General features: G+C 45.8%; 1 protein-coding gene across 1 annotated transcript in view; it reads right to left on the bottom strand.

Annotated features, from left to right (window-relative positions):
- The window catches only part of ZDHHC5 (zDHHC palmitoyltransferase 5), a 100,193-nt gene that overhangs the window by 60,331 nt on the left and 18,685 nt on the right, over positions 1–21,177 (bottom strand). Inside the window, exon 2 of the mRNA XM_082266752.1 lies at positions 19,744–20,250. Coding sequence (XP_082122878.1) covers positions 19,744–19,847 — 104 coding nt within the window. The 5' untranslated portion in view covers positions 19,848–20,250. The remainder of the gene's footprint in view (positions 1–19,743; positions 20,251–21,177) is intronic.

The raw sequence follows: 21,177 nt of genomic DNA, 5'->3' as shown, positions 1-21,177 counted from the left end.
CCGACATTCGGTACGTGTGTACGGGGCTTTAGTCTTGCACACCTTGCGGTTTCTTAGTGGACGACACCCATGCATGCCATTCCTCTGCAGTGTAGGCCGTAATGTGTCACGGGAAACAATCACCCCAGTTTGGCTTTCTACCTCTTTAGCTAACTGTTGTGAACTTGCATGGTGATTTTCTTCACCCCTTCTCATCAGAAGATACTTCTGTCAAGGTGTAACCTTCCATGGGCGGCCTGGACTTCTCTGAGATGGTTGCAGTTGCATTTTTGTTATATTTTTGGATCACTTTGCTACAGTATTCTGACTGATCTTCTCGCAGTCTTCACTTTTCTTGTGTAAAGAAATTATTTTCTTTCTCCGGCCTTGTGACATTTCTCTTCCATGTGGTGCCATTGCTGACAACATGAAATGGGAAGTGGTTTTATTTGTTAAGCAATGCCCTTTTATAATCAACCGTCTGCTGAACACTGTCGGGGTATCAGGGGAAAGAGAAAGAACAGAGCGAGGCTGAGAGTGGGGGAGAGTGAATCGGGATGGATCGGGGACGGACTGCGGGCATACTCAGATGAAAAGACCGTTATCTGTGCTGAGAGGGGTATCGGCATTGGGAGGAGCGGAGTGCACAGTCCAGAGAAGCGCTGTGATCTGGGAGGGGATCAGGTCCGGCTGGTTTGAGCGAGTCTGATTAATGTTGGATATTAGGCACTGAAGAGGATGTCTTCTGCTGCTGCAGTTCTGATGGTTCCACGCCTGATGGCCTACTCAGCACATGTGCACAGTCTTCCAGATATTAAGATAGATGCTCTGAACTCCAGCACATCGCCTACACCCCGGCTCCTACCACTGGCTGTTTGGAGACCCCTGGATCTGTGAGTGTGGGACGAGTGTTGACTTGCTGGTGGATTATACTGCCCCCCTCCTCTGGCAGTGGGTACTCTCCTGTGAATTTTCCTGTCGGAAGTCCTGCAGAGCCCTGTGAACACAGGCTTATCCTTACCAAATTAGTGGCTGTTTGGCTCCATTACCTGTGCTATCTGTGAAGCAGACTTGCATGTGGTGGTGGATTGGTGCACAAGCGGTGGAGGACAACACAGCACGTGTCTATTTATTCAAGTATCGATATATACTTCACTCATAATCACCATTCCACTTTTTGGGACTTTTTTATTGGTCATAATAATTTATTATTTATGATACGGACATTTAGTTACATTTATATGCGCACTTAATACCGCATGTTTATGCAGATTAGTCATTTGTGATACTTTTGATATTCACATTTCACTTTATCATTTTTTAGCGCAGCTTGTATTATTATATCTGCTGAACACCTGTTTAATGAATCATTAGACTCACATGTAGTTGAATTCTTGTTAATTTTAAGGATTTTGTCTAAAATTTAGCTTAGACTTTCATTGGCGTGTATTTTTTTGCAACATGGTCTTAAATAAATTTGTTAGGAAAATACTTTTTTGTGTGTGTAAATAACATATCTTGGTTGCAATCAATGGGTCGCATTTGTGGGAGTATTTTGTAGTATAGTGTCCCAAAAAAGCTAAGCCCCGTACACACGCGTCGAAAATTGGCAGGGAATTTTCGGCCAACGTCCGATCTTCGGCTTGTTAGTATGATGCTTCCGACAACCAACTCCGACTTTTCGGCCGAAAAAAATATGGTGTGCAGACTATAAAATTTTTGTTGGCCGTCAACACAACGGCCGATTTTCGTGCAGTCAGTACAGATTTCAACAGTCCTAGAGCCACAACAGGAAAATAGAAGAAATCTTTACTAAAGTCAGCCATACGTGGATTGAAATTCAACCAGCAGGAGCCGTCTGAGTTTTGATCCAGGTATGGGCAGCAAGGTTGTCTACAGATAGTTTTCTGTACAGCCGCCTTGTCTGATTAAAATTTATGGATTAGGGAATTGAGTCAGTTTTTTTTTTTCTTTTCTTTGTGTGTTGATTAGCTTCTCTTTCCCTTCCCCATGCCATTTGTTCTTTTCATGCTGCTATTTCATTGAGATATATATTTTTAATTATACCATGTATTGATATTGATATTTGTATTTGTTGTTTTAATCAACATGATGTTGTCTAAAATTCTATTTATATATCTGTAGTGGTGTTAATTATACTATTTGGATCCTGAAGAAGCCCTTGCATTTGGGCGAAACGCGTTGATCCTGAATTACCCACACCATTTGTACCGGATTGTGCTATATCAGATACACCATCTGGATTAATATACTGTTAAACGTGGTGTTTTTAACATTTGGTATTCTAATAAAAAAATTATCTTAGCTTATACCTGTGTGTTTATGCCTGGCACTTAAAAAAAATCCCCTATTCCTCTTCTCCTACCCTTATCCTCCTCATGGGAGAAAGGGTGGGGGGGGTTTTTCTCTCCTCAATTTTTTTTTTTTTTAATCAACTCGTGGTTACAGGAAATACATTTGCACTGTCTATAGGCGTCCTTGGTAAGGAGTTTCCTTGTAATCACCTTAAAGTGAGCACCTCCACACCAAGTTCACTATACGAACGACTTTTGTATTTATAAATATGCAGTGAGATCACCTCACTTACCAGTGCGATCGGAGTCCCTCTGCTGCAGGGCCATGCACAGTATCGCTAAATTCAACTATCCAGAGGACGATGAAGTGAGGCACCCCACTGCAGGTAAGTTGGGGGAGGGGGACAGTTATGGCGCTTTTCCACTACATGGTACGGATAGGTCCCCTCCCGCTCCTTGTAATGACAGCCGAGTGGCTTCTCAACCGCATTGGTTGTCATTACAAGACAGCTGACCGTCGGCTAGGGACGCCGGTACCGTGTTGATGCCTCTAGCTGCAGGCATTACTCCGGTACAAGCACTTTCCAAAATATCGGTAATATCGGCCACTCGATATATCGGCTTTGCCGATAATCGGTCGATCCCTAGCGTCATCTACCCCTTTTTTTTCTCTCCTGGGCTTCATCACCTTTTATGGACGTTTTATGAACTTATTTATTATTCCTGTTTCTTCCATTTTATCATTACTTTTTTTTTTACAATCATGTCATATTAATGTTTCTGGTGTACAAACCCAAGTCCAAAAAAGTTGGGACACTACAAATTGTGAGTAAAAAATGAATGGACTAATTTACAAATCTCATAAACGTATATTTTATTCACAATATAATATAGATAACATATCAAATGTGTAAAGTGAGAGATTTTGAAATGTCATGCCAAATATTGGCTCATTTTGGATTTCATGAGAGCTACACATTCCAAAAAAGTTGGGACAGGTAGCAATAAGAGGCCGGAAAAGTTAATTGTACATATAAGGAACAGCTGGGAGGACCAATTTGCAACTTATTAGGTCAATTGGCAACATGATTGGGTATAAAAAGAGACTCTCAGAGTGGCAGTGTCTCTCAGAAGTCAAGCTGGGCAGAGGATCACCAATTCCCCCAATGCTGCGGCGAAAAATAATGGAGCAATATCAGAAAGGAGTTTCTCAGAGAAAAATTGCAGAGAGTTTGAAGTTATCATCATCTACAGTGCATAATATCATCCAAAGATTCAGAGAATCTGGAACAATCTCTGTGTGTAAGGGTCAAGGTCGGAAAACCATATTGGATGCCCGTGATCTTCGGGCCCTTAGACGGCACTGCATCACATACAGGAATGCTACTGTAATGGAAATCACAACATGGGCTCAGGAATACTTCCAGAAAACATTGTCGGTGAACACAATCCACCGTGCCATTCGCCGTTGCCATCTAAAACTCTATAGGCCAAAAAAGAAGCCATATCTAAACCCGATCCAGAAGTGCAGGTGTTTTCTCTGGGCCAAGGCTCATTTAAAATGGACTGTGGCAAAGTGGAAAACTGTTCTGTGGTCAGACGAATCCAAATTTGAAATTCTTTTTGGAAAACTGGGACGCCATGTCATCCGGACTAAAGAGGACAAGGACAACCCAAGTTGTTATCAGCGCTCAGTTCAGAAGCCTGCATCTCTGATGGTATGGGGTTGTATGAGTGCGTGTGGCATGGGCAGCTTACACATCTGGAAAGGCACCATCAATGCTGAAAGGTATATCCAAGTTCTAGAACAACATATTCTCCCATCCAGACGTCGTCTCTTTCAGGGAAGACCTCGCATTTTCCAACATGACAATGCCAGACCACATACTGCATCAATTACAACATCATGGCTGCGTAGAAGAAGGATCCGGGTGCTGAAATGGCCAGCCTGCAGTCCAGACCTTTCACCCATAGAAAACATTTGGCGCATCATAATGAGGAAGATGCAACAAAGAAGACCTAAGACAGTTGAGCAACTGGAAGCCTGTATTAGACAAGAATAGGACAACATCCCTATTCCTAAACTTGAGCAACTTGTCTCCTCAGTCCCCAGACGTCTGCAGACTGTTATAAAAAGAAGAGGGGATGCCACACAGTGGTAAACATGGCCTTGTCCCAACTTTTTTGAGATGTGTTGATGCCATGAAATTTAAAATCAACTTATTTTTCCCTTAAAATGATACATTTTCTCAGTTTAAACATTTGATATGTCATCTATGTTGTATTCTGAATAAAATACTGAAATGTGAAACTTTCACATCATTGCATTCTGTTTTTATTCACAATTTGTACAGTGTCCCAACTTTTTTGGAATCGGGTTTGTATTATGACCCCATAATATCGACAATTAACCCATCATGTATAATGCCATGAGTGTTAGTGACATTATTTAAACCACACAAGAAAAAAAAAAAAAAAAGCATTCTAGATTATGGAGCTCATTTTATGGACCAAGAAGTCCTAAACCCAAGCCATTCAAGCACAAACACTGGCTGCATATGAAGGCTGAGACACAAAAAAGATCAAATGGGGTCATCAATTTTCTATTGGTAATGCTCCCTGGCACCTAGATGGGACCTGGATGGGGACACAGTTATTACTCCCATTGGGGGTGTCCGAATCCAAGTCTCACCATGCACTAACCTCACGGAAAGTTATGGGATGCATTTGCACCTTGCTGCTCCGGGTGGCGGCTTATTTGTCACACTGTTGCCTTATTGCTCTTATGTTATTTATGATTAACTGCACTAGACAAATGTCTCTACTAACGTATGAACACTGCCATCTTGTCTTGTTTTTGCATTGTCCGACTGTTGGACACTTTGAATGTTTGTAAGCTTTTATTTACCTTGTTTGAAATTTAATAAAACCTAATTGAACGAAAAGATCAAATGGTGCAACCCAACTCGCAACAAACAAAAGCCTCACCTCCAGCATCTCACCGGCGCAGTCAGAGAGTGTATTCATCTCTATTAGACAAAACCAAGTAGTAACCAGTATTTTTACTGACATTAAATTACACACAGGAGGGCGCCATTTACGAATCAGGTGACTTCTGAAGACAAATGGTTGCACGAGATTTTAGTTAGGGGTATCAGAGTAAGGTCCCTTTCACACGGGCTTTCCAATACGGTCCCCCTGTCAGTTTTTCAGGCGGATCTGATCGGATGCCCCATGCATTCCTATCGGAGCGGCAGATGTCCACTGACCCCCGCTGCTATCCAATCTGATCCGGTCCGCCTGTCAGTTTTTCAGGCGGACCGGATTGGATGACGCATGCAGCCCTATGGAGCGCCAGATGTCCTATGACACCTGCTGCTATCCGATCCTGTCCGTGAAACCCGGACGGATGGAAACCCTATTTTCCATCCGTCTGGAGGATCGGATCAGATTGGATGAATGGACAGGCGGTCTCATTTAATCTCCCATAGAGGAGAGCGGGGCTCTGACAGCTCCGTCTCTGTAAAGTATGCGGAGACGGAGCTGTCATCTGCCTGCTCAGCGGGGATCCCTGCTGAGCAAAACAGGGTCACCGCCCATGTGAAAGAGGCCTAAAGAGGGCTGCATACAAATGCATGCCACACTTTGCACATATTTGTAAAACATTTTGAAAACCATTAAACATTTTCCTTCCACTTCACAATGATGTGCCACTTTGTGTTGGTCGATCACATAAAATCCCAATAAAATACATTTACGTTTTTGGTTGTAACATGACAAACGTGTAAAATTTCAAGGGGTATGAATACTTTTTCAAGACACCGTACACCTAAAAGAGTCATGCACAATTTTCAATAAATTGCAGTCATAATGCGCATTAGCGTACCACAGAGAAGTACTTTGTTATGCGCCCTAAAAGGGAAACCCTGAGACTTCGGGACTACGGGGATTCTGGGGAAAAAAAATAAAAAAACATGGACCGACGGGAATTCTCCTCTCACATCCTATACTGACAGGACAGGAAAACACTGAGTGAGGTGGAGCTTTTATGGCGCTTTTCCACTGCATGGAACCAAATGGTTCGGCTCGCTTTAGTGCTTTTCCACTGCTGGTACCGCATGGTATGGTGTAGGAAAGGTTCGGTACGGTACGGCGGCACTTTTTCACTGCATGGAACCGAACGGTTCGGCTCGCTTTAGTGCTTTTCCACTGCTGGTACCGCATGGTATAGTGTAGGAACGGTTCGGTACAGTACGGCCGCACTTTTCCACTGCTGGTACCGCATGGTAAGTTGTAGAAACGGTTCGGTACGGTACGGCGGCGCTTTTCCACTGCATGGAACCCAACGGTACGGCTCTCAAAAACAGTACCACCTCGATTGTGGTTCCAAGATGTACCATACCCGGTACCATATCCCAGAATCCTTTGCATGCAGTCACTACTAGCCACTGATTGGTCAGAGAATCCCACCCACCCTGTTGTTATCCCACCCACTTAACTTTAGTACTACTTTAGTGGAAAATCAAACCATACCGTACCGTACCGAACCGTTCCAACACCGTACCATGCGGTACCAGCAGTGGAAAAGCAAACCGGGCCAAGCAGGGCCGAGTAGAGCCGAGCCGGTACGAGCCGGTACTTGCAGTGGAAAAGTGCCATTAGTCTTCTATGCTTCCTGCCTCGATCGAATCGGAGGAATAAGCTCTCTGCTGTCATGAAGAATCAGGAGAAAATACATTAAAGAGGTTGTAAACCATTCCATATACCCAGTAAAGTCTCCGGTGGCCTCCGGTGATACACAGAGATGAAACAAATCCTCCTGCATAAGATGTACCCGTTTATCTGCACTCTTCTCTACATATATTCAAAGTCCAGAATTTATACAGCTTCCAGAAGGCAGGGAGCTGAAAGTACACTCCACAGAGCTCAGTGAGAGCTGATTGGAGGGAAAAGACACACCCGCCCCCCTTTCATACAGCATGCAGGAACAGAGCTGAGGCCATCTATCACAGGCTGCGTGCTGTAGCTCCCCCTGTCTGTGTCACCTTTTTATCTCTTAAGGTCAGGAAAACCTTTCATAAGTGACTCATGCAGATAGCAGAGAACAAGGCAACAGACAGAAATTACATTCAGTCTTTGGATTGAGACAAACACACACTATAGAGCAGTGATGGTGAACCTTGGCACCCCAGATGCTTTGGAACTACATTTTCCATTATGCTCATGCACTCTGCTGTGTAGTTGAGCATCATGGGAAACGTAGTACCAAAACATCTGGGGTGCCAAGGTTCACCATCACTGCTATAGAGGGATATGATTTGTTCATATTTCATGTCTGACATTTACAACCCCTTTAAATGATGTATTAAGGAATACAGAACTGCATTTATTTGTGTCTTTTATATCTGCCTGGAGCGAAGCATTTAGGCATTTGTAACCCATGTGTCCCCCTATGTGTGCTGACCATGGTAATCATGGTCAGTTTACATGCCCTCTTATGTGTTCTATGGTAATCATGGTCAGTTTACATGCCCTCTTATGTGTGCTGACCATGATAATCATGGTCAGTTTACATGCCCTCTTATGTGTGCTGACCATGATAATCATGGTCAGTTTACATGCCCTCTTATGTGTGCTGACCATGATAATCATGGTCAGTTTACATGCCCTCTATGTGTGCTGACCATGGTAATCATGGTCAGTTTGCATGCCCTCTATGTGTGCTGACCATGGTAATCATGGTCAGTTTGCATGCCCTCTATGTGTGCTGACCATGGTAATCATGGTCAGTTTACATGCCCTCTGTGTGTGCTGACCATGGTAATCATGGTCAGTTTACATGCCCTCTATGTGTGCTGATCATGGTAATCATGGTCAGTTTGCATGCCCTCTATGTGTGCTGACCATGGTAATCATGGTCAGTTTACATGCCCTCTATGTGTGCTGACCATGGTAATCATGGTCAGTTTACATGCCCTCTATGTGTGCTGACCATGGTAATCGTGGTCAGTTTACATGCCCTCTGTGTGTGCTGACCATGGTAATCATGGTCAGTTTACATGCCCTCTATGTGTGCTGACCATGGTAATCATGGTCAGTTTACATGCCCTCTATGTGTGCTGACCATGGTAATCATGGTCAGTTTACGTGCCTTTGTCATCCTGCTGTATTAGAGTCTCTCCCCCCTCCCCCTCCATCCCTGTTAGTTCCTAGTATGTGAGCCATCTCCTCACCACCCCCCCCCCCCCCATCTACTCTTACATGTGTCAGTAAAGTTAGTTATTCCGACTGATGTCAAAGGGGAACCTCAGCCCCTCCCACTGCAGTCCTCAGATCGGGGAATGAGAGAGCAGCAGGCAGTATTGGACTGGCTGGATGGGTGAATACCTGTTTCCCCCATGACACACAGTGGTTTCTCCTACTAGATCTCTCTTTTTTTTTGGTGGAGGATGCGGGCAGCTCCTACAAGATCTTATGTCACTACAAGCTGCACAAGCTGGCAAGAGGAACCACTGAGTGCGACAGGGGAAAAAAGTATTCAACCCTGGAATGGTAAGCATTTCTCCTCTTCTATTTCAGGCATACTTTACCATACAAAATGACCCTGTGCTGGTGGGGTCACTTTAACCGGTTGCCGACCGCCGCAAGTACATATACTGCGGCGGTCAGCCCCTCACAGGCAAAGTGACGTATGGGTATGTCACTAGCCTGTGAGGCTCTGGGGAGCGAGCGCGGTCACGGACCCCCCACGTGTGACCTGCGGACCGCCGGTCACTCGGCGATCGTCGGTGGAGAGGGAGAAAGGCAGGCGGCTAATGTAAACAAGCCGCCTGTTATTCTCCCCTGTGTAGGAATGGTGATCATACGGTTCTACTATGTAGGACCATTGATCACTGTTCCTACAGCTCAAGCCACAGCCAATCACAGTTAGAATCACGCCCCTAGGGACACACACAGCCCCTCCCTCTCAAATAAAGTTAACCCCTTTACTGCCAGTGTCCTTTTACAGTAACAGTGCATATGTATAGCACTGATTACTGTAGTAATGTCACTGGTAACCCCAAAAGTGTCAAAAATGTCAGTCAAGGGTCCGATCTGTCCGCCGCAATGTCGCAGTCCCGCAACAAAAATTGCGGATCGCCGCCATTACGCGTTAAATAAAAAAAAAAAAGACAAAAATCTTTCCCTTTGTTAGTAAACGCGATAACTTTTGCGCAAACCAATCAAAATACGCTTTTTGCGATTTTTTTTACCAAACATATGTAGCATAAAACAAATTGGCCGAAAATGTTAAAAAATTTTGATTTTTACATTTTTTTGGGGGGAATTTCATATAAAAAAAAAAATGTGAAAAAATATTATTTTTGCAAAATTGACGCTCTTTTTTTTGTTTATAGCGCATGATCAAAAAAAAAAAAAAAAAAAAAAAAAAAAAAAAAAAAAAAAAAAAAAAAAAATCGCACAGGTGACAAAAAAATACCACCAAAAGAAAGCTGTTTGTGGGGGAAAGAAAAGAACGTCAATTTCATTTGGGTACAGCGTCGCACGACCGCGCAATTGTCTGTTAAAGTCACGCAGTGCCGAATCTCAAAATACCCCCTGGTCAGGAAGGGGGTAAGATCTTCCGGGGCTTAAGTGGTTAAAAGAAACCCATCAAGCAATACGAAAGCTGCCATTTCTAGCCTCCTCCTGACAATATCATAAAGCAAGTGATTCCGGATGGCTGCCCTTCCAATAATCCTTTTTATTGAAGCTACATGTGACCGGTGGTTAACAGATGGAGCAGGGAACAAAGAGGTAGACGCGTTTCGTGCAAATGTTAGCACTTAGTCAAGAAATATGAAAGCTGCCATTTCTAGCCTCCTCCTGACAATACTAGTTGACTGGCTTATCATCCAATAATCCAGCTTCATTATTTTCTCAGTAAATGACCCACAACAAGTGTGAAGCAAATTAAATCAGATCCGCATAACTGATTGTTAACCAAAACCGAACTTCATGCGAGCCAGACAATTCGCTTTTTCAAAAGTCTGCCAGCAATATCAATCGATACATTCCATTAGTACACCTGTAAGGTCAGCAATCATTTTTCTGCGCACAATGTGTGTACTAATCAACCATAGCAACTAGTAACAGGGGCGTAGCTACAAGGGTTGCAGGGGTTGCAATTGCAACCAGGTCCCATGCTCCAGGGGGGCCTGTGTGGCTCCCCTGTACACCTGGATAGGAGGGGCGGCGGGGGGGCAGCATGTAGAGAAATCACTGTCCTCTTTTTTCCTCCTGTAGCTGCAGGAGGAAAATGGAGGAGATCGGTTCCTCTGTATGCTGCCCCCACCACTCCTCCTATCCAGTTCACTTGTGTTCTGCTGTCTCTGGGCCCCTGTGTGCTCCCCTGACCCCCACCCCCCACTGTGCTCCCCTCCCTCTCCTGCTGGCTGCTGTAGGGGATGTGTCACAATAGAGAACCAGGAAGGGGTCAGTAAATATGTAATTTACCAGCTCCTTTTTCTGAATGGACAGAGTCATAGTCAGTCACATTGTAAAAAAATAAAATAAAACGATAAAAAAATACAATTAAAATACCAAAAAATAAAAACTTACTGACACCAGTGGGTGAACTTCGAGGATTGCAAAGGTCACACTTGCGACCGGGCCCTGGCATTCCACCACCGTGGGGAGGCCCCAAGATGGCAGGAAGGGGGCCCACGGCAGAACTTGTGAAAGGGTCCCGCAACGAGAGTAAAGTGCCCCAGGATCAGTGGGGGCCTTTCATGGTTTCTTGCACCGGGGCCTTGAACGTTCTATTTACGCCTCTGACTAGTAATATCTGTTCCCGGGACCCTGAAGGTTCTAGTTACGTCTCTGACTAGAATTATCTGTTCCCGGGACCATGAAGGTTCTAGTTACACCTCTGACTAGTAATATCTGTTCCGGGACCCTGTAGGTTCTAGTTACGCCTCTGACTAGTAATATCTGTTCCCGGGACCCTGAAGGTTCTAGTTACGTCTCTGACTAGTAATATCTGTTCCCGGGACCATGAAGGTTCTAGTTACACCTCTGACTAGTAATATCTGTTCCGGGACCCTGAAGGTTCTAGTTACGCCTCTGACTAGTAATATCTGTTCCGGGACCATGAAGGTTCTAGTTACACCTCTGACTAGTAATATCTAATCCGGGACCCTGTAGGTTCTAGTTATGCCCCTGACTAGTAATATCTGTTCCGGGACCCTGAAGGTTCTAGTTACGCCTCTGACTAGTAATATCTGTTCCCGGGACCCTGAAGGTTCTAGTTACGCCTCTGACTAGTAATATCTGTTCCCGGGACCCTGAAGGTTCTAGTTACGCCTCTGACTAGTAATATCTGTTCCCGGGACCCTGAAGGTTCTAGTTACGCCTCTGACTAGTAATATCTGTTCCCGGAACCATGAAGGTTCTAGTTACACCTCTGACTAGTAATATCTGTTCCCGGAACCATGAAGGTTCTAGTTACACCTCTGACTAGTAATATCTGTTCCGGGACCCTGTAGGTTCTAGTTACGCCTCTGACTAGTAATATCTGTTCCCGGGACCCTGAAGATTCTAGTTACGCCTCTGACTAGTAATATCTGTTCCCGGGACCCTGAAGGTTCTAGTTACGCCCCTGACTAGTAATATCTGTTCCGGAGCCCTGAAGGTTCTAGTTACGTCTCTGACTAGTAATATCTGTTCCCGGGACCCTGAAGGTTCTAGTTATGCCTCCGACTAGTAATATCTGTACCGGGGCCCTGAAGGTTCTAGTTACACCTCTGACTAGTAATATCTGTTCCCGGGACCCTGAAGGTTCTAGTTACGCCTCTGACTAGTAATATCTGTTCCGGGACCCTGAAGGTTCTAGTTACGCCTCTGACTAGTAATATCTGTTCCCGGGACCCTGAAGGTTCTAGCTACGCATCTGACTAGTAATATCTGTTCCGGGAACCTGAAGGTTCTAGTTACGCCTCTTACTAGTAAGATTGGTTCCAAGGCCCTGAAGGTTCTAGTTACGCCTCTGACTAGTAATATCTGTTCCCGGGACCCTGAAGGTTCTAGTTACGCCTCTGACTAGTAATATCTGTTCCCGGGACCATGAAGGTTCTAGTTACACCTCTGACTAGTAATATCTGTTCCGGGACCCTGTAGGTTCTAGTTACGCCTCTGACTAGTAATATCTGTTCCGGGGCCCTGAAGGTTCTAGTTACGCCTCTGACTAGTAATATCTGTTCCGGAGTCCTGAAGGTTCTAGTTACGCCTCTGACTAGTAATATCTGTTCCCCGGACCCTGAAGGTTCTAGCTACGCATCTGACTAGTAATATCTGTTCCGGGAACCTGAAGGTTCTAGTTACGCCTCTTACTAGTAAGATTGGTTCCAAGGCCCTGAAGGTTCTAGTTACGCCTCTGACTAGTAATATCTGTTCCGGGACCCTGAAGGTTCTAGTTACGCCTCTTACTAGTAAGATTGGTTCCAAGGCCCTGAAGGTTCTAGTTACGCCTCTGACATGTAATATCTGTTCCGGAGCCCTGAAGGTTCTAGTTACGCCTCTTACTAGTAAGATCGGTTTCAAGGCCCTGAAGGTTCTAGTTACGCCTCTGACTAGTAATATCTGTTCCGGGGCCCTGAAGGTTCTAGTTACGCCTCTGACTAGTAGTATCTGTTCCCAGGCCCTGAAGGTTCTAGTTACGCCTCTGACTAGTAATATCTGTTCCCGGGGCCCTGAAGGTTCTAGTTACATCTCTGACTAGTAATATCTGTTCCGGGACCCTGAAGGTTCTAGTTACGCCTCTTACTAGTAAGATTGGTTCCAAGGCCCTGAAGGTTCTAGTTACGCCTCTGACTAGTAATATCTGTTCCGGGACCCTGAAGGTTCTAGTTACGCCTCTTACTAGTAAGATCGGTTCCAAGGCCCTGAAGGTTCTAGTTACGCCTCTGACTAGTAATATCTGTTCCCGGGGCCCTGAAGGTTCTAGTTACATCTCTGACTAGTAATATCTGTTCCGGGAACCTGAAGGTTCTAGTTACGCCTCTGACTAGTAATATCTGTTCCCGGGACCCTGAAGGTTCTAGTTACGCCTCTGACTAGTAATATCTGTTCCGGGACCCTGAAGGTTCTAGTTACGCCTCCGACTAGTAATATCTGTTCCCGAGGCCCTGAAGGTTCTAGTTATGCCTCCGACTAGTAATATCTGTTCCTGGGACCCTGAAGATTCTAGTTACGCCTCTTACTGGTAATATCTGTTCCGGGGACCTGAAGGTTCTAATTACGCCTCTGACTAGTAATATCTGTTCCGGGAACCTGAAGGTTCTAGTTACGCCTCTGACTAGTAATATCTGTTCCCGGACCCTGAAGGTTCTAGTTACGCCTCTGACTAGTAATATCTGTTCCCGGGACCATGAAGGTTTTAGTTACGCCTCTGACTAGTAATATCTGTTCCGGGGCCCTGAAGGTTCTAGTTACGCCTCTGACTAGTAATATCTGTTCCCGGGACCATGAAGGTTCTAGTTACGCCTCTGACTAGTAGTATCTGTTCCCGGGCCCCTGACTAGTAATATCTGTTCCCTGGGACCTGAAGGTTCTAGTTACATCTCTGACTAGTAATATCTGTTCCGGGGCCCTGAAGGTTCTATTTACGCCTCTGACTAGTAATATCTGTTCCCGGGACCATGAAGGTTCTAGTTACGCCTCTGACTAGTAATATCTGTTCCCGGGGCCCTGAAGGTTCTAGTTACATCTCTGACTAGTAATATCTGTTCCGGGACCCTGAAGGTTCTAGTTACGCCTCTTACTAGTAAGATTGGTTCCAAGGCCCTGAAGGTTCTAGTTACGCCTCTGACTAGTAATATCTGTTCCGGGACCCTGAAGGTTCTAGTTACGCCTCTTACTAGTAAGATCGGTTCCAAGGCCCTGAAGGTTCTAGTTACGCCTCTGACTAGTAATATCTGTTCCCGGGGCCCTGAAGGTTCTAGTTACATCTCTGACTAGTAATATCTGTTCCGGGACCCTGAAGGTTCTAGTTACGCCTCTTACTAGTAAGATTGGTTCCAAGGCCCTGAAGGTTCTAGTTACGCCTCTGACTAGTAATATCTGTTCCCGGGACCCTGAAGGTTCTAGTTACGCCTCTGACTAGTAATATCTGTTTCGGGGCTCTAAAGGTTCTAGTTACGCCTCTGACTAGTAATATCTGTTTCGGGGCTCTAAAGGTTCTAGTTACGCCTCTGACTAGTAATATCTGTTCCCGGGACCCTGAAGGTTCTAGTTACGCCTCTGACTAGTAATATCTGTTCCCGGATCCTGAAGGTTCTAGTTACACCTCTGACTAGTAATATCTGTTCCGGGACCCTGAAGGTTCTAGTTACGCCTCTGACTAGTAATATCTGTTTCTGGGGCCTTGAAGGTTCTAGTTACGCCTCTTACTAGTAAGATCGGTTCCAAGGCCCTGAAGGTTCTAGTTACGCCTCTGACTAGTAATATCTGTTCCGGGGCCCTGAAGGTTCTAGTTACGCCTCTGACTAGTAATATCTGTTCCCGTGACCCTGAAGGTTCTAGTTACACCTCTGACTAGTAATATCTGTTCCCGGGACCCTGAAGGTTCTAGTTACGCCTCTGACTAGTAATATCTGTTCCGGGACCCTGAAGGTTCTAGTTACGCCTCCGACTAGTAATATCTGTTCCTGGGACCCTGAAGGTTCTAGTTACGCCTCTTACTGGTAATATCTGTTCCGGGGCCCTGAAGGTTCTAGTTACGCCTCTGACTAGTAATATCTGTTCCGGGAACCTGAAGGTTCTAGTTACGCCTCTGACTAGTAATATCTGTTCCGGGAACCTGAAGGTTCTAGTTACGCCTCTGACTAGTAATATCTGTTCCGGGACCCTGAAGGTTCTAGTTACGCCTCTGACTAGTAATATCTGTTCCGGGACCCTGAAGGTTCTAGTTACGCCTCTGACTAGTAATATCTGTTCCGGGACCCTGAAGGTTGTAGTTAGTTACGCCTCTTACAAGTAATATCTGTTCCCAGGACCATAAAGGTTCTAGTTACGCCTCTGACTAGTAATATCTGTTCCGGGACCCTGAAGGTTCTAGTTACGCCTCTGACTAGTAATATCTGTTCCGGGGCCCTGAAGGTTCTAGTTACGTCTCTGACTAGTAATATCTGTTCCCGGGACCCTGAAGGTTCTAGTTACGTCTCTGACTAGTAATATCTGTTCCCGGGACCCTGAAGGTTCTAGTTACGCCTCTGACTAGTAATATCTGTTCCAGGGCCCTGAATGTTCTAGTTACGCCTCTGACTAGTAATATCTGTTCCTGGGACCATGATGGTTCTAGTTACACCTCCGACCAGTAATATCTGTTCCAGGGCCCTGAAGGTTCTAGTTACGCCTCTGACTAGTAATATCTGTTCTGGGACCCTGAAGGTTCTAGTTACGCCTCTGACTAGTAATATCTGTTCCGGGGCCCTGAAGGTTCTAGTTACGCCTCTTACTGGTAATATCTGTTCCGGGGCCCTGAAGGTTCTAGTTACGCCTCTGACTAGTAATATCTGTTCCGGGAACCTGAAGGTTCTAGTTACGCCTCCGACTAGTAATATCTGTTCCGGGACCCTGAAGGTTCTAGTTACGCCTCCGACTAGTAATATCTGTTCCCGAGGCCCTGAAGGTTCTAGTTATGCCTCCGACTAGTAATATCTGTTCCTGGGACCCTGAAGATTCTAGTTACGCCTCTTACTGGTAATATCTGTTCCGGGGACCTGAAGGTTCTAATTACGCCTCTGACTAGTAATATCTGTTCCGGGAACCTGAAGGTTCTAGTTACGCCTCTGACTAGTAATATCTGTTCCCGGACCCTGAAGGTTCTAGTTACGCCTCTGACTAGTAATATCTGTTCCCGGGACCATGAAGGTTCTAGTTACGCCTCTGACTAGTAATATCTGTTCCGGGGCCCTGAAGGTTCTAGTTACGCCTCTGACTAGTAATATCTGTTCCCGGGCCCCTGACTAGTAATATCTGTTCCCTGGGACCTGAAGGTTCTAGTTACATCTCTGACTAGTAATATCTGTTCCGGGGCCCTGAAGGTTCTAGTTACGCCTCTGACTAGTAATATCTGTTCCCGGGACCCTGAAGGTTCTAGTTACGCCTCTTACTAGTAAGATTGGTTCCAAGGCCCTGAAGGTTCTAGTTACGCCTCTGACTAGTAATATCTGTTCCCGGGGCCCTGAAGGTTCTAGTTACATCTCTGACTAGTAATATCTGTTTCGGGGCTCTAAAGGTTCTAGTTACGCCTCTGACTAGTAATATCTGTTTCGGGGCTCTAAAGGTTCTAGTTACGCCTCTGACTAGTAATATCTGTTCCCGGGACCCTGAAGGTTCTAGTTACGCCTCTGACTAGTAATATCTGTTCCCGGATCCTGAAGGTTCTAGTTACGCCTCCGACTAGTAATATCTGTTTCTGGGGCCTTGAAGGTTCTAGTTACGCCTCTTACTAGTAAGATCGGTTCCAAGGCCCTGAAGGTTCTAGTTACGCCTCTGACTAGTAATATCTGTTCCGGGAACCTGAAGGTTCTAGTTACACCTCTGACTAGTAATATCTGTTCCGGGGCCCTGAAGGTTCTAGTTACGCCTCTGACTAGTAATATCTGTTCCGGGACCCTGAAGGTTCTAGTTACGCCTCCGACTAGTAATATCTGTTCCTGGGACCCTGAAGGTTCTAGTTACGCCTCTTACTGGTAATATCTGTTCCGGGGCCCTGAAGGTTCTAGTTACGCCTCTGACTAGTAATATCTGTTCCGGGAACCTGAAGGTTCTAGTTACGCCTCTGACTAGTAATATCTGTTCCGGGAACCTGAAGGTCCTAGTTACGCCTCTGACTAGTAATATCTGTTCCCAGGACCCTGAAGGTTCTAGTTACGTCTCTGACTAGTAATATCTGTTCCCGGGACCCTGAAGGTTCTAGTTACGCCTCTGACTAGTAATATCTGTTCCGGGACCCTGAAGGTTCTAGTTACGCCTCTGACTAGTAATATCTGTTCCGGGGACCCTGAAGGTTCTAGTTACGTCTCTGACTAGTAATATCTGTTCCCGGACCCTGTAGGTTCAAGTTACGCCCCTGACTAGTAATATCTGTTCCGGGACCCTGAAGGTTCTAGTTACGCCTCTGACTAGTAATATCTGTTTCTGGGGCCTTGAAGGTTCTAGTTACGCCTCTTACTAGTAAGATCGGTTCCAAGGCCCTGAAGGTTCTAGTTACGCCTCTGACTAGTAATATCTGTTCCGGGGCCCTGAAGGTTCTAGTTACGCCTCTGACTAGTAATATCTGTTCCCGTGACCCTGAAGGTTCTAGTTACACCTCTGACTAGTAATATCTGTTCCCGGGACCCTGAAGGTTCTAGTTACGCCTCTGACTAGTAATATCTGTTCCGGGACCCTGAAGGTTCTAGTTACGCCTCCGACTAGTAATATCTGTTCCTGGGACCCTGAAGGTTCTAGTTACGCCTCTTACTGGTAATATCTGTTCCGGGGCCCTGAAGGTTCTAGTTACGCCTCTGACTAGTAATATCTGTTCCGGGACCCTGAAGGTTCTAGTTACGCCTCTGACTAGTAATATCTGTTCCCGGATCCTGAAGGTTCTAGTTACGCCTCCGACTAGTAATATCTGTTTCTGGGGCCTTGAAGGTTCTAGTTACGCCTCTTACTAGTAAGATCGGTTCCAAGGCCCTGAAGGTTCTAGTTACGCCTCTGACTAGTAATATCTGTTCCGGGAACCTGAAGGTTCTAGTTACACCTCTGACTAGTAATATCTGTTCCGGGGCCCTGAAGGTTCTAGTTACGCCTCTGACTAGTAATATCTGTTCCGGGACCCTGAAGGTTCTAGTTACGCCTCTGACTAGTAATATCTGTTCCGGGACCCTGAAGGTTCTAGTTACGCCTCTGACTAGTAATATCTGTTCCGGGACCCTGAAGGTTGTAGTTAGTTACGCCTCTTACAAGTAATATCTGTTCCCAGGACCATAAAGGTTCTAGTTACGCCTCTGACTAGTAATATCTGTTCCGGGACCCTGAAGGTTCTAGTTACGCCTCTGACTAGTAATATCTGTTCCGGGGCCCTGAAGGTTCTAGTTACGTCTCTGACTAGTAATATCTGTTCCCGGGACCCTGAAGGTTCTAGTTACGCCTCTGACTAGTAATATCTGTTCCAGGGCCCTGAATGTTCTAGTTACGCCTCTGACTAGTAATATCTGTTCCTGGGACCATGATGGTTCTAGTTACACCTCCGACCAGTAATATCTGTTCCAGGGCCCTGAAGGTTCTAGTTACGCCTCTGACTAGTAATATCTGTTCTGGGACCCTGAAGGTTCTAGTTACGCCTCTGACTAGTAATATCTGTTCCCGGGACCCTGAAGGTTCTAGTTACGTCTCTGACTAGTAATATCTGTTCTGGGACCCTGAAGGTTCTAGTTACGCCTCTGACTAGTAATATCTGTTCCCGGGACCCTGAAGGTTCTAGTTACGCCTCTGACTAGTAATATCTGTTCCCGGGCCCTGAAGGTTCTAGTTATGTCTCTGACTAGTAATATCTGTTCCCGAGGCCCTGAAGGTTCTAGTTACGCCTCTGACTAGTAATATCTGTTCCGGGACCCTGAAGGTTGTAGTTAGTTACGCCTCTTACAAGTAATATCTGTTCCCAGGACCATAAAGGTTCTAGTTACGCCTCTGACTAGTAATATCTGTTCCGGGACCCTGAAGGTTCTAGTTACGCCTCTGACTAGTAATATCTGTTCCGGGGCCCTGAAGGTTCTAGTTACGTCTCTGACTAGTAATATCTGTTCCCGGGACCCTGAAGGTTCTAGTTACGTCTCTGACTAGTAATATCTGTTCCCGGGACCCTGAAGGTTCTAGTTACGCCTCTGACTAGTAATATCTGTTCCAGGGCCCTGAATGTTCTAGTTACGCCTCTGACTAGTAATATCTGTTCCTGGGACCATGATGGTTCTAGTTACACCTCCGACCAGTAATATCTGTTCCAGGGCCCTGAAGGTTCTAGTTACGCCTCTGACTAGTAATATCTGTTCCGGGGCCCTGAAGGTTCTAGTTACGCCTCTGACTAGTAATATCTGTTACGGGGGCCCTGAAGGTTCTAGTTACGTCTCTGACTAGTAATATCTGTTCCCGGGACCATGAAGGTTCTAGTTACGCCTCTGACTAGTAATATCTGTTCCGGGGCCCTGAAGGTTCTAGTTACGCCTCTGACTAGTAATATCTGTTCCGGGACCCTGAAGGTTCTAGTTACGCCTCTGACTAGTAATATCTGTTCTGAGACCCTGAAGGTTCTAGTTACGCCTCTGACTAGTAATATCTGTTCAAAGTGCAAAATCATACAAATCAGGAAAGCAAAATGTAATAACATACTTCAAGTAAGGTGCCTGTGGCTTGTAAGACTTACGTAAAAGCGAAGAAGAGCGTCGTTGAGCCCACCAGAAACACAGTTGCTGCGGTCACAGGGATGTACTTGCTGGGTTTGAAAGACTTGACAGTTCCTGCAGGCATCGTGGAGATGGGAGGAGGGAACTAGGGTGTACAGCATATCCCCACGCAGCACTTGTAGGCAATGGGAGAAATGGATTTCAAATGAGCCTGAGATGAGATGTGAGGGGAACCGGCAGCTCTACAGAAGCGATTAAATAAGCCCCGACATGATAAATCAAAGGGGCTTGCAGGCAGCTGCTAATAATTCGGGGGCTGATGAGGGTGAAAAAGCCTCCCCTCCTCCAAATCTCCAGAGTGAGGGGAGCGTACAATGTCTTGCAACCCTTTGCCCCCTCCCCTTATTAGTCCGTCTCCCTCCTTGCGCTAATCCCCTGGTAATCCATGTGGCTGATGACACTGGGGAGGGGGGGGCGCGAGGGTTCAGGCCGTGGGCTGGTGCTGCACTCCTGGATTAATTCACAACCTGTGAAAAACAAATCAGTACAACAGTCACAACGTGGATAAACATACAACAAAAACAAAATACTACATTGGCATTAGAGAAAGCACTAAGCATGGTTACATAAAAAATAGACCTTGCATGCAAAGAAACAAACATGACCCAGAGAAACAAAAATTCCCGGACACAACAGGGAAAATCCCCTCCTAAACCGTAGTGATCAGTACAGGGGTACAGGGGTACAGGGGTCCCCACTGGAAGATCTCCCCTCTTACACCGTAGTGATCAGTACAGGGGTCCCCATTGGAAGATTTCCCCTCTTATACAGTAGTGATCAGTACAGGGGTCCCCATTGGAAGATTTCCCCTCTTATATAGTAGTGATCAGTCCAGGGGTCCCCACTGGAAGATCTCTCCTCTTATACAGTAGTGATCAGTACAGGGGTCCCCACTGGAAGATTTCCCCCTCTTATACAGTAGTGATGAGTACAGGGGTCCCCATTGGAAGATTTCCCCTCTTATACAGTAGTGATCAGTCCAGGGGTCCCCACTGGAAGATTTCCCCCTCTTATACAGTAGTGATGAGTACAGGGGTCCCCACTGGAAGATTTTCCCCTCTTCTACAGTAGTGATCAGTCCAGGGGTCCCCACTGGAAGATTTCCCTTATACAGTAGTGATCAGTACAGGGGTCCCCATTGGAAGATTTCCCCTCTTATACAGTAGTGATCAGTACAGGGGTCCCCATTGGAAGATTTCCCCTCTTATACAGTAGTGATCAGTCCAGGGGTCCCCACTGGAAGATTTCCCCTCTTATACAGTAGTGATCAGTACAGGGGTCCCCACTGGAAGATTTCCCCTCTTATACAGTAGTGATCAGTCCAGGGGTCCCCACTGGAAGATTTTCCCTCTTATACAGTAGTGATCAGTACAGGGGTCCCCACTGGAAGATTT

The sequence above is a fragment of the Pelophylax lessonae genome, assembly GCF_965119305.1.
Source record: "Pelophylax lessonae genome assembly, chromosome: 9".
NCBI lineage: Eukaryota > Metazoa > Chordata > Amphibia > Anura > Ranidae > Pelophylax > Pelophylax lessonae.
This window is presented reverse-complemented; position numbering and strand designations above follow the sequence as displayed.